Source organism: Saimiri boliviensis, chromosome 2, assembly GCF_048565385.1.
Source record: "Saimiri boliviensis isolate mSaiBol1 chromosome 2, mSaiBol1.pri, whole genome shotgun sequence".
Lineage (NCBI taxonomy): Eukaryota > Metazoa > Chordata > Mammalia > Primates > Cebidae > Saimiri > Saimiri boliviensis.
In genome coordinates, this window is record NC_133450.1 from 145,733,592 (window position 1) to 145,747,729 (window position 14,138).

The following is a 14,138-nucleotide window of genomic DNA, read 5'->3' on the forward strand; positions in this document are numbered from 1 at the left end:
ACTAGTTTATGTCCCTAAGTCCAGCATCAGCTTTTAAATCTAAACAAATTGTTTTCTATGAGATGAGAACCCTTTCTTCAAGAAAAAATTATATGAGTACCCATCAAATCAGTTTGAGTAAAGGTATTTGACTTACAAAGTTTAAGAAGATCTGACACTCAAACAAAAAGACACATTTTCACACACACACGCACGCACACACACACACACACACACACGTAGGCAGGTCAGTATATTTTAATATAACCTTTAAAGTTAAGAATTTATTTTTTTTTTTTTTTTTTTTTTTTTTGAGATGGAGTTTCACTCTTGTTACCCAGGCTGGAGTGCAATGGCGTGATCTCGGCTCACCGCAACCTCCGCCTCCTGGGTTCAGGCAATTCTCCTGCCTCAGCCTCCTGAGTAGCTGGGATTACAGGCACGCGCCACCATGCCCAGCTAGTTTTTGTATTTTTTTTAGTAGAGACGGGGTTTCACCATGTTGACCAGGTTGGTCTCGATCTCTCGACCTCGTGATCCACCCGCCTCGGCCTCCCAAAGTGCTGGGATTACAGGCTTGAGCCACCGCGCCCGGCCTAAAGTTAAGAATTTATTATTAGGGAATACATGTTCAAATTAAGGAATATGTCAAAAATTTTAATGTACTTAAATTAAAATTACAAATAAAATATATATACAATTTTAAAGCTTAAAAGCAGACACCAAGCAAGTGTCAAGTGCCAACACATAATCAGCTAGATATACAAACCAACAGAAAAAATAAAATATCTTCTGTTTTAAATATATATTTAAATAAAAATAGAAAATAAAAATCCTAAGTCTGTGCTACGGTTTAGTATTTCACCCCTCCAAAACTCATGCTGACATCTGATTTTTAATGTTGGAGGTGGGACCCTAACAAGAGGTGTCTGGGTCATGGGGTCCTCACAAATGGCTTGGTATTGTCCTCATGGTAATGAGTGAGTTCTCATTTTATTAGTTAGAATTTGTTGTTTAAAAGAGTCTGGCACCTCCTTCCTTTCTCTTGCCATGTGATCTCTGCACACGTTGGCTCCCAACCCTTTCTGCCATGAGTGGAAGCATCCTGAAACCCTCACCAAAAGCAGATGCTGGAGTCATGCTTCTGGTACAGCCTGCAGAACCATGAAGCAAATAAACCTCTTTTCTTTACAAATTATGCTGCCTCTGGTATTCTTTTATATAAATACCACAAATGAATTATGTCTCAGACAGCTCTTCCTTGAAATATGAGAAACTGTTATCAAAACTGTCATCTTTAAGGGATTCCAACGGCCTTGCCCAGGTATCCCAAGCATGACTCCAGAGGAGGAAAAAACCTTGGCATTTCCCATAGCCTGAAAGAAGCAAATTCAAGTGAAATCTCTTAAAATGAGGATGGAAGGTGAGGTGAGACAGAGGTTTGAGAACAGACGGACAGATCATCAAAAATTCTGAAGACCATCCAATTAGCCTGAAACTTAAAAGCAGAACTGACTCAAACAGTTATTCATTCTTTTTCCCCAAATGATATGGATTCAAACACAGCTGACATGATTTTACTAAAGTAACAGGAAGCCTCCAGAAGGGTCAATCTGACATTCAAGATTCTCCAGAGTCTACCTGTTAAGCATTTCTCTATCTTCATTTCCATCTCTAGTCTAAGGATTCCTCATGTATTCTGGCCTCTACAAATCTAAGTTTTGGTACTCCTTGGAAGTTCTACCATAAGCCTCAGTTTCAACAAAGCCTTTCTTGATGCCAGGACACAATGATTTCTTTAAGTTGTGTTTAATGAAAGGGAGTGGGGAGTATTTTCCTCTGAATTTAAGTTTATTGGCTCTCTCCCCCATTTTCCATTGCACTTACAACAAATCTTCACTGCTTAATATGACTTTTGTGTTTTCATAATTTAAGAGTATGCATCCTTAACATCCCTTCACTCTCCTCTCGCTACATTAGAACCAGTTCTGCTTTCTACAACTTCCAAATTCACCCAGTTGTTTGCTAAGTTGTTCACAGTTGACCAACACCTTGAAGGCTCTTTCTTATACATTGTGGTTCCTACATATAATATACAACTGGTCTTAACGTTAAATTTTCAGAGATGATCTCTGACACAACCACCAAAACTAAATTGGGTATTGTATCATTCTCATTTCCTTCATGGCATTTGGGCTGATTATAGAATCATTTCCTTACTCAGCTCCAAATTCACCCACTTGTCTGCTCTGTGAAAATAGATCTGAGCTCTTTAAATGATTTTCCTTTGCCTACTAGCACTGAAGTAGATAAAGAACACAGGAGAGACACTGCAAGAGAAAAGAATTTTGCTTCCTGGTTCTAGTATACTCGCCTAGCAATATCTTGCAATACTGTGCCTTTCTCCAACACAACGCATGCCATGCACAAGGGCTGACGGCGCTCAAAAGCCAGTATTCTGCCCCTAGAGCCCTCCTCAGGTGGTTTCACAGTAGAACAAGTACAGTGAGACATGGCTCCATGAGTATTTTTCCTTTTCACCTCAGAGGATGGATTTCCAGAAAGTTTTAGAGAGCAGATTACCAGCAAGACACCAGAATGTCTTTTCGGCCATTCAATGACTTACAGAGGTTCCTTCTCCAACAAGGTGTTCTTCAATTTTCAGGGAAGAGAGAGACCTCTTCCTAGGAAATGCCATCTCAATTCTATACTCCTTATAACCACTCTTCTTAAATACATGTAATTTTGGAGACAGCACCTCACTCTGTCACTTAAGCTATAATGTAGGAGTTGCTATCATAGTTCACTGCAGCCCTGACCTTCTGGGCTCAAGCGATCCTCCAGTCTCAATGTGGCAAGTAGCTGGGACGTACATGCCAGCAAACCTGACTAATTTTGTAATTTTTTGAAGGACAGAGTCTCACTGTGTTGTCCAGGCTGATCTCCGACTCCTAACCTCAACTGTTGCTTCCCTCTCGGCCACCAAAAAGCTCTGGGATTACAAGTATAAGCCCCTGTGCCCCGGCCTCTTGTCATATTATTTGAAGTTACTGTTTGGAATAACAAAACAATCCCTCATTACGGTTAATAATTCATTATATTAAATTTACCTATCAAAATTACTGTGCGGTTTTTCTCTCCTGATTGGACCCATATAGCATTAATCAAAATTTTCCAGTAGATTGCTCTTAGTTTCATATTTGTCCTATCCTTAAGAGTATAACAACCATCAATAGGCAAAAACTACATCCATTCTGATCATTGCTATGCTCCCTAAAACCTACCACATTGTCTGACATATAGATTAGGCTCTCGATACATATTTAAATGAGAAAATAAATGAAATAACTGAAGTCCTATCAGAGAAACTTGTACTCTGAAAGAAGAGTTTTAGTAAATGACCACATCTGTTTTCCTGCCAGAGACAAAGGATAACTAGTTGAGCAGGTTCTGTAAGCTCATGTCATACTTGACAACAAAAAGATCTGCAAGATATTGAGTTCCTAGAAAGGAAGGGGAAAATAACAAGCTGAGCATCCCTAATCTGAAAATCCAAAATCAAAACACTACAAGATCTAAAACTTTTTCAGCACCACAATAACATGATGCAACTGGGCATGGTAGATCTTGCCTGTAATTCCAGTACTTTGGGAAGCCAACAGAGGTAGATGACCTGAGGACAGGAGTTCGAGACCAGCCTGGCCATCATGGTGATTGATCATGGTGATCCCATCTCTACTAAAAACACAAAAATTAGCCAGGCATGGTGGTACACCCCTGTAATCCCAGCTATTCAGAAGGCTGAGGCACAAGAATTGCTTGAACCCGGGAGGCAGAGGTTGCAGTGAGCTGAGACTGTGCCGCTGTACTACAGCCAGGGTGACATAGAATAAGACTCTGTCTCAAAAAAAAAAAACAAAAAACTGATTTGCCACCAGCAGATTCTTACAAGAAAATATATTTACAAGGGAAGTATATAAATGAACTTCCAGGCCAGGCACAGTGGCTCACACCTGTAATTCTAGCACACTGGGAGGCCGAGATGGGTGGATCACCTGAGGTCAGGAGTTCAAGACCAGCCTGGCCAACATGGTGAAACCCAATCTCTACTGAAAATTTAAAAAAAAAGGATGCGGTGGTGGGTGCCTGTAATACCAGCTACTTGGGAGGCTGAGACAGGAGAATCCCTTGAACCCAGGAGGTCGAGGTTGCAGTGAGCTGAGATGGTGCCACTGCACTTCAGCCTGGGCAACACAGTGAGACTCCATCTCAAAAACAAAAACAAAAACAAAACAAATGAACTTTGAACAGAAAGAAAATAAAACCAGATATAAAGTATAAGCTATAAGAGAAATCAAGAGCAAAGAAGGTAGTAAATGCGTAATTCTAAATTACCATGAACTATATACATAAAGTCCCATAAAGGTTTTTTAAGTAAAAAAATAGTATATAGGGATGGCATATAAAGTTCAAGTATACTAAAGTCCATATAATCACCAGAACAGTATGTAATTTTTCATTAAATTTATATTTTTACAAAAATGTATACTGTAATTTCTAAAATAAAAAGAGATAGAAAATATTTAACTTCTTGAAAATAGATTGTAGGGAAGGGGCAAGGAAGATGCCTAGAATTTAGCCAAAGGAAATCAAGAAAAATAAAACAAGGAAAGTCAAATTCAAAAGCACAAAATAAGATGTTAGACATAAGCCTAGATAAATTAATTAAGGCAAACAGTAGACATAAACAAAAAATAAAGGCCATAAATCTAGATTGGAAAAAATCCTATTACATGTTGTTGACATGACACATCTGAAAACATATAGGGAAAAAGAAAGAATATGAGAAAAAACATATACCAGGCAAATTCTAACCAAAATAAACCTTGTACCTCAAACTGATATCAGATCAAAAATGAAATAAAATTTAAAAAGTACAAAGGGGAAAAAAAGTATAAAAATATAGGTGGCCAACTTTATACAGATAAAATATTTGGTTTATAAGGGGAAAATAATTTATTCCTGCATATACTTAAAGACAGCCTCAAAATTTATTTATTTATTTATGAGGCAGAGTCTCACTCTGTTGCCTAGGAGTGCAGTGGCACCATCTCAGCTCACTGCAACTTCCGCCTTCTGGGTTCAAGCAGTTCTCCTGCCTCATCCTCCCAAGTGGCTGGGATTACAGGCGCCCACCACCACGCCTGGCTAATTTTTGTATTTTTAGTAAATATGGGGTTTTGCTGTGTTGGCCAAGCTGGTCTCAAACTCCTGACCTCAGGTGATCCATCCGCCTTGGCCTCCCAAAGTGCTAGGATTATAAGCACGTACCACCGCGCCTAGTCAAATTTATTTTTATTTTTTTAACAAACTGACAGATCTATTAGAAATAAAAAAATCTACATTGATAATGAGCCATTTTTCATGTATTTCTCTTAATAACTGTTATAACACAGTGACAAAAGGAGAAAAAAAATCCAGTAAGCATACAAAAAATTTGAAGTACATGATTTACAATCAATGCCTAATAAAAAAGTATAGATATGAAAAAGACAGGCTTTTCAGCATATAAGGAACATTTTTTTAATATCATATATTGATGTAGAAAACACGTCCCAACCAATTACAAAGCATTAAAATCATACAGATAATCTCTATGGTCAACTATTCAATTAAAAAGTTCATCTGGGGCCGGGCGCAGTGTCTCAAGCCTGTAGTCCCAGCACTTTGGGAGGCCAAGGCAGGTGGATCACGAGGTCAAGAGATCGAGACCATCTTAGTCAACACGGTGAAACCCCGTCTCTACTAAAAATACAAAAAATTAGCTGGGCATGGTGGTGCGTGCCTGTAATCCCAGCTACTCAGGAGGCTGAGGCAGGAGAATTGCCTGAACCCAGGAGGCGGAGGTTGCGGTGAGCCGAGATCACGCCATTGCACTCCAGCCTGGGTAACAAGAGTGAAACTCCATCTCAAAAAAAAAAAAAAAAAAAAAAAGTTCATCTGTAATCTTAAACTTTCCTACAAAGAAATGTCCAATACCAAATGGTTTTACCGTTAAGCTCTGCCAAATATTTAAGCAAGAAAAAATAACTGAACTTATTCAAACTCTCCTAGAGAATAAAAAAGGCTGAAACTTTTTTTTTCCATGAGGCTAATATATCAAAATCTGGAATGCATTCTAAGAAAGGAAATTAAGAGGCCAATTTCTGTCATAAATAGAGGTCCAAGTATCCTAAGCAAAATTTTGCAATTAACTTAAATGTGGTTGCTAGGTATAAACTTTCTGAGTGTAAAAAATGATTATTGTTTTATCTGCCTTTAAACATAAAAGTACTAAATTGGTTTCTGTTGAACTACAACCAGTCTAGAAATATGATAAATGTAAAATAAACTTTAATAAAAACATTTTATCATAAATAGGAGTTTAATATAGGATACAGTATTTAAGTCACCAATATTAACATTGGCATTTACCTGTTGCTGTCTTATTGCGAAATTCTTCAAGTTTTGTCAAAGTTGCTGAAGTGAGCTGTGCTAGATGTACCTCTTTTGGAGGTCTGAAGAATTCCACTATACTATTCACTGTCCACTGTTAAAATAAACATCATTAACACAAACTCAAAGCAAACTAAATTTTATTAAAACTTAGTAATTTAAAAAATGCTTACTGCATCATATATGATTTCTAAAGGTTCAGCTTCTATGACACACCTCTGAGTAACAGTTTCATCTATTGGATTTATCTCAAATGTAATTTGGAAAAGTGACATTGCATCATCCAATGAAGACAGGAGGCGGGGCTTTTTTGAATTATCTGGTAAGCCAGTAATATGAAATGAATCTATTTTAGTTTCAAATCTGCATTAAAAAAATAGAACAAAAGTAATCAGAAAAATTGTAAAGGATTTTTAAAATTGAAAATTTGAGTAAAATAAATTAATGAAGACAACTTCACTTTGCATTTCTGACTCCAGTCCATTTCCATCAAAGATATACAATAATTCCTCTAAATTGACATAGATTAATTCACAAAGAATGCCATGTGTTGATTTCTATGTAAAAAGTGATAACCTAAAATTAAAGTAACAGTAAATCTACAATGCTTAGTCAATGTAAAACTGAAAAGTTCTGCACATTTAATACAACTCTATAAACATGTTTTCTTCTAAAAATAAAAATAAACATTTAAAGGCCAGACGTGTGGCTCACACCTATAATCCCAGGGAGGTCAAGATAGGCAGATCACTTGAGGTCAGGAGTTAGAGACCAACCTGGCCAACATGGTGAAACCCCGTCTCTACTAAAAATACAAAAATTAGCCAGGCATCAGGACATGCACCTATAGTGCCAGCTACTTGGGAGGCTGAGGCAGGAGACTCGCTTGAACTGGGGAGGTGGAGGTTGCAGTGAGCTGAGATCGTGCCACTGCCCTCCAGCCTGTAAGACAGAGTGAGATACTGTCTTAAAAAAATAAAACAATAAAATAAACATTTAAAAACCAAGGATCGGGCAGGATTTCTAGAATGGCTATCTGAGGAGCTCAACAACCTTTCTCCCCAGCAAACCAAACAGGAAAAGAACTGGTGAAAATTATAAAATTTCTGGAAATCGATCTAAGGGCAAACAGCAAAAAGAAAAATTTTATTCAGGAAACTCTACTAAAACTTGATAAGAACAAGGAGAGCCTGTGGCATCTGAGCTATGATGATCGCCCATCTCTAATCCCACATCACGTTACTGAAAATCTATGTTAATGTGGGTGCAGCTAAGAAGATATCATCACATGTGATTCTCCCCTTTATGTCAATCTTGAAATTGTCTTCTCTAGTCTGTCTTATTTTCTGAGTCTGTGTTCAAATTTCTCTTTCAATTAGGATAAACAGTAATACTGCATGAACTCATCTTAACTTGATTACATCTGCAAAGACTATTTCCAAATAAGGCTGTATTTGCAGGTACTGGGAATTAGAAATTGATATAATGTTTTGGAGGACACAATTCTTTCCACTACAGTAGGTAAACAAATGGAAAACTATATCCTTCAATAATCAACAATAACAAACCATGGAAAGAGGGGGAAATCTAATTTCCATAGTTACCACATTATACCACTCAAAATACCACATTTTAAACAAACAAAAAATACAAAGCATACACAGAAAAGGGAAGACTAGACATTATGTTCACTAAACTAAGATGTTAAACAAGCTATCTTACATTCAAAAACTAAAAAAACAAAAACAAAAACAAAAAAAAAAAAACAGGAAAATAACATTTGAACACAGAATATAAATAGGTAGAAATTATTTAAAAGAACCAAATAGAAATTCTGAAAGTGAAAAGTACAACAGCCACTATGAAAAATTCACTACAGATGCTCCTTGACTTATTGGGTTATGTCCCAATAAAATCATTTTAAGTTGAATATGTCATAAATTTAAAATGCATTTGACACACCTAGCCTACCAAGCATCATAGCCTAGCCTAGCCTAGACTACCTTAAATGTACTCGGAATATTTATATTAGCCTACAGTTGGGCAAAATCATCTAATAAAAGGCCTATTTTACAAAAAAATGTTGACCATCTTATGTAATTTATTGAATACTGTACCGAAAAGTGAAAAACAGTGGTTATATGGGTACTCAAAGTAAGATTTCTACTATGGATCACTTTCATATCATTCTACAGTCAAAAAATCTTAAGCTGAACAATCATGATTTGGGAACCATCTATAAAGAGGTTTAACAAAGGATCTAAGCAGCCCAAAGAAGGAACCACCAAACTTGAAGATAGGACAACTGAAATTACTGAGTCTGAAGAGCATAAAGAATAATGAAGAACAATGAACAGTGCCTAAAGTGGGAGACAAGAGAAAAAGATACTAAAAACACTGGAAGAAATAATGGCCAAAAACTTCTCAAATATGATAAAGAACACAAATTTATACATCCAAGAAGTTCAAAGACCTCCTATTAGGATAAACTCAGAGACTCACACAGAGACATATTATAATCCAACTGTTAAAAGCCAAAACAAGGAAAATCTTGAAAGCAGCAAGACAGAAGCAACTCATCACATACGTGAGACACTTAAAAGATTAACAGCTAATTTCTCCTCGAAAACCATGCAGTCCAAGAGGCAGCAAGATAATGTACTTAAAGTGCTAAATGAAAAAAAAGAAGGCAACCAAGAAATCTATATCTGACAAAACTATCATTCTAAAATGAAGGAAAAATGAACACATTTCCAGATGAACAAAAACTGAGTCTGTCATTAGTAGACCTGCCCTACAAGAAAGGCTAAAGGGAATCCTAAAGGCTCCAATGAGAGGATATTAGTAATTTGAAGACACACAAATAAATAAACAACTCTTGCAATGGTAACTACATAGGCAAATAAAAAAGTCAGTAACATGTTTTTAACTCCTCTTTTTAATTCCTCTATCATTTAAAGACAAATACGTAAAAACAAATACAAACCTAGGCTAATGGACACATCTACGTAAAGCAGTAATTTGTGAAAATGATAACAGAGAAAAAAAGGAGCTGCATAGGAGTTAAGTTAGTGTCAATTCAAATTTCACTGTCTTACATTCGAAATGTTAATTGTAATCCCTATGGTAGCTCTCAACAAAATGACTAAAATATATTTGGAAAAAAGAAATTAGGAAGAAATAAAAATATATACTCCGAAAAAGTTAAAAAACACTAAGAGACAGTATTGAGAAACTGAGGGTACAGCAGGCATAAGACATACAATAAACAAATAGCAAAATGGTAGAACTTCTTGCCTACCAGTAAACATGTTAAATGTAAATGAAATTAAACTTATCAAAGGAAAGATAGAGATTAGCAGAATGGGTGAAAAAACATGTTACAACAATACAGATCCTCCTCAACTTATGACAAATTATTTCCCAATAAACCCATCAAAAATATCCCGTCAAAATTTATTTAATATACCTAGCCTAAGTCAGCGACCATAGGCATACTGCCTAAAAGGGACTCACTTTACGTTCAAAGAAACATATGCATTGAAAGTGAAAGAATGAAAAAAGATATTCCATGTAACTGGTAACCAAAAGAGAGCTGGGTGGTTATACTAACATATAAAATAATATTTAGCCAGGTATGGATGCTCACACCATTAATTCCAGCTACTTGGGAGGCTGTGATGAGAAGATCATCTGAGCCCAGGAATTCAAGGCTGCAGTGAGGCTATGACTGCACCACTGCACTCAAGCCTGGTGGCAAAGCAAGACCCTGTATCTAAATTAATTAATTAATTAACTTAAATTTATCTTTCAACAGAAAACTGTGACAAGAGAAAAAGGTCATTATACTTTGACTGAAAGGGTCAATTCATCAAAGATATAACAATTATAAACATGCATACACCAAACAAAGTCCCTGAAATATAGGAATCACACCTTGACAGAATTAAAGGGAGAAATAAATAGCTCACAATAACACTAAGAAATTTCAATATCCTACTTTAAATGAGGAACATCTAGACAGAGAAACAAGAAAGTAATAGAGAACCTGAACAACATTATAAACCAACTACAAGTAACAGACAGATATGGACTACTCTACCCTACAGCGGCAAAAGTGCTAACACATGGAACATTCTCCAGAAGAGACCAAATGTTAGGTCACGAAACAAATCTCAACAAATTTAGTAAGAAAAGAATTACCACAAGCATCTTCTCCAACTACAATGGAATCAAATTACAATTCGACAGAAGAAAAACTGAAAAATTCACAATTATGTGGAAATTAAACACTTAATCAACAGATTAAAAAAAAACACACACAACAGAAATCAGAAAATATCTTGAAATGAATGCAAACCAAACAAAATATTACAAAACATACAAAATGTATCCAAAGCAGTTCTCATAGGGAAATTTTTATCTGTAAATGCCTACATTAAAAAAGAAAGATTATCAAATCAATAACCTCACATTACACTTTAAGAAACTCCAAAAAGAAGAGCAAATTAAACCCAAAGATCACAGTATGAATAAAATAATAGATATCAGAGTGGAGACAAATGAAATAGAGAAAACAAAAACACCAGAGAGAATGAAAAAAAAAAAATCAAGGTTGCCACTTTGAAAAGGTTAACATACTTAACAAACCTTTACCTGAAGTAAGAAAAAAAAAAATCACCAAAGATGCAAATATCTGTAATTGGAAATGAAAGTGGAGGCATTATAACACACCACAGAGGAATAAAAAGTACTACAAAAGAATACTGCAAAGAATAGTACCAAGAAAATGGATAAAGAAATGAACAAATTCCTAGAAATATACAAGTTTCAAAAACTGCCTCAAGAAGAAAAGGTCAAGAAGAAAATTAGATAATACGAAGTAAAACCTTTCTATAACCTTAAAAATCTATAGTAAATTTTACTGTAACTTTTAGACCCTACTTATAAACCTAAAAACTATCAGTAAAACTTTACTATAGAAAACTTACTATGACCTTTTAAACTTACAGTAAAACCTATAACTAGTAAGGAGTAAATGTGTAATCAAAAACTCTCAACAAAGAAGAGTTCAGCTGATATGGTTTGGCTGTGTCCCCATCCAAATCTCATCTTGAACTGCAGCCATTCCCCCCTGTGGTGGGAGAGACTCAACTGCAGGTTATTGAATCAAGAGGGTAGGTCTTTCCAGTGCTATTCTCATGATAGTGAGTAAGTCTCACTAGACCTGATGGTTTTATCAAGGGGAGCTCCTCTGCACAAGCTCCTCATTTGCCTTCTGCCATGATTGTGAAGCCACCCCAGCCATGCTGAACTATGAGTCAATTAAACCTCTCTCCTTTATAAATTACCCAGTTCTCAGGTATGTTTTTATTAGGAGCATGAGAACAGACTAATATAAAAACTAAATGGCTTCACTAGTGAATTCTACAAAATATTTAAATCAGAATAACAATCCTTCTCAAACTCTTAAAAAAATAGAAAAAGCATCTATTTAGCATTTATTAAAATGGAAAGATATCCCATGTTCACAGAAGACTTGATATTGTTATTATGGCAATACTACCAAAAGCAATCTACATACTGAATGCAATCCCTATCAAACTTCAAAGAGACATTTTCCAGAAATGGAAAAGTGAATCCTCAAATTCATAGTCTTGCAAGCAACCCTTGAATAGCTAAAACATTCTTGAAAGAGCAGAACGAAATTGGAAAGAAACTTCCCAATTTCAAAATTTAACAAAAATCTACAGTAATCAAAACAGTACAATATTGGCATAATGATAAACATAGTGGAAGTCTAGAATAAAAATTAAATAGAAATAAAAGTCCAAAAATAAAGCCATACATCTATGGCTAATTGATTTTCAACAATAATACCAAGAGTGTTCATTAAGGAAAGAATAGCATCTTCAACAAGTATGAAGGGACACCAGGATATCCACATGCAAATAAAATAAGTTGTACTGAGTTCCTTATGCCATATACAAATATTAACTCAACACAGGTCATGAATTTACATGTAAGAGACAAGTATAAAACTCTTGGAAGAAAATAATGGATTAGACTTTCATAATCTTGGCTTAGGTGAATTTTCTGAGATATGACATCAAAAGCATGAACAACAAAATATAAAACTGGACTAAGAGAGCTTCAAAATTAAAAACTTTTATACATCAAAGGACAGTGCCAACGAAGTGAAATGACAAGATAAAGAATGGAAGGAAATATTTGCAAATCACGTACCTGGTGAGGGTTTAGTATCCAGAATACAAAAGAATTTTTGGCCGGATGCGGTGGCTCACGCCTGTAATCCCAGCACTTTGGGAGGCCGAGGCAGGCGGATCATGAGGTCAAGAGATCAAGACCATCCTGGTCAACATGTTGAAACTCCGTCTCTACTAAAAATACGAAAATTAGCCAGGCATGGTGGCTCATGCCTGTAGTCCCAGCTATTCCAGAGGCTGAGGCAAAAGAATCACTTCAACCAGGGAGGTGGAGGTTGCAGTGAGCCAAGATCACGCCCACTGCATTCCAGCCTGGTGACACAGTGAGACTCTGTCTCAAAAAAAAGAAGAATTCTTATAACTCAACAACAAATGAAAAATAACTCAATTTAAAAATAGGCCCAATAAATATATACAAAGGGCCAAAATCCATATGAAAAGATGCTCAACATCAATAGTCATTAAGGAAATTCAAATCAAAACCACAATATGATACTATATTTCACACCAATAAGGATGGCTATAATTTAAAATTAAAAAACAAAAAACAAACAAACAAAAAAAACCAGAAAATAATGTGTTGGGAATGATATGAAAAAACATGATTCCATGTACACTGCTGGTGGGACTATAAAATGATGCTGACCACACCTATCTCACATCTAACATCTTAACAGTGAAAGAATGAACACTTCCCTCTAAGAACAGAAACAAGAAGAGAAGCCCACTCTCATCATTTCTATTCAAGACACTACTGGAAGTTCGAGCTAGGGCAGTTAGGCAAGAAAATTAAAGAAAAGGCATCCACATTGGAAAGGAAGAAGTAAAACTGTATTTGTAGATTATATAATCATGTATATAAAAAATTCTAAGGAATCAACTAAAAAAACTCATGGAACTAATGAAACAAGTTCATCAAGGTTGCAGGGTACAAGTTCAGTATACAAAACTTGATTGGATTTCTATACATATGTAAAAATCCAAAATGAAATTAAGAAAACAATTCCATTTATCATACCAACAAAAACAATAAAGTATTTGCAAATAAATTGAACATAAGAGGTGTACTGTATCTGAAAACTATAAAACATTGTTCAAATTTTAAAAATATCTAAATAAATGAAAAGACATCCAAAGTGCATGGATTAAAAGACTATTTAATATTGTTTAGATGAGTAGCTAAATAATTTGTGCTGGATAATTTGTTTAGTACACCTAAAATTGATCCACCGTGAATTCAACACAATCTTTATCAAATCTGAGCTTATTTTTTTGCAGAAATGAACAAGAGAACCTTAAAATTTATATAGAAATTTAAGGAAATCAGGACAGCTAAAACAAAAAAAAACTAGAAGAGTCATACAATAATTCATAAGGCTACCATAATTAAGACAGCAGGGTACTTGCATAAGGCTAGACAAACAGATCAATGGAATT

General features: G+C 35.5%; 1 protein-coding gene across 4 annotated transcripts in view; it reads right to left on the reverse strand.

Annotated features, from left to right (window-relative positions):
- Positions 1-14,138, reverse strand: part of VPS13A (vacuolar protein sorting 13 homolog A) — a 235,381-nt gene that overhangs the window by 164,400 nt on the left and 56,843 nt on the right. For 3 of the 4 annotated variants that reach the window (XM_010341278.3, XM_003920858.4, XM_003920859.4), the window contains exons 18-19: positions 6,648-6,837; positions 6,454-6,568 (exon numbers count right to left, since the gene is read on the reverse strand). In XM_010341278.3, the coding sequence (XP_010339580.2) occupies positions 6,454-6,568; positions 6,648-6,837 (305 nt within the window). Of the gene's footprint in view, positions 1-6,453; positions 6,569-6,647; positions 6,838-12,720; positions 12,842-14,138 lie in introns of those variants that run through there. The other variant, XM_074394628.1, reaches the window with a different exon arrangement.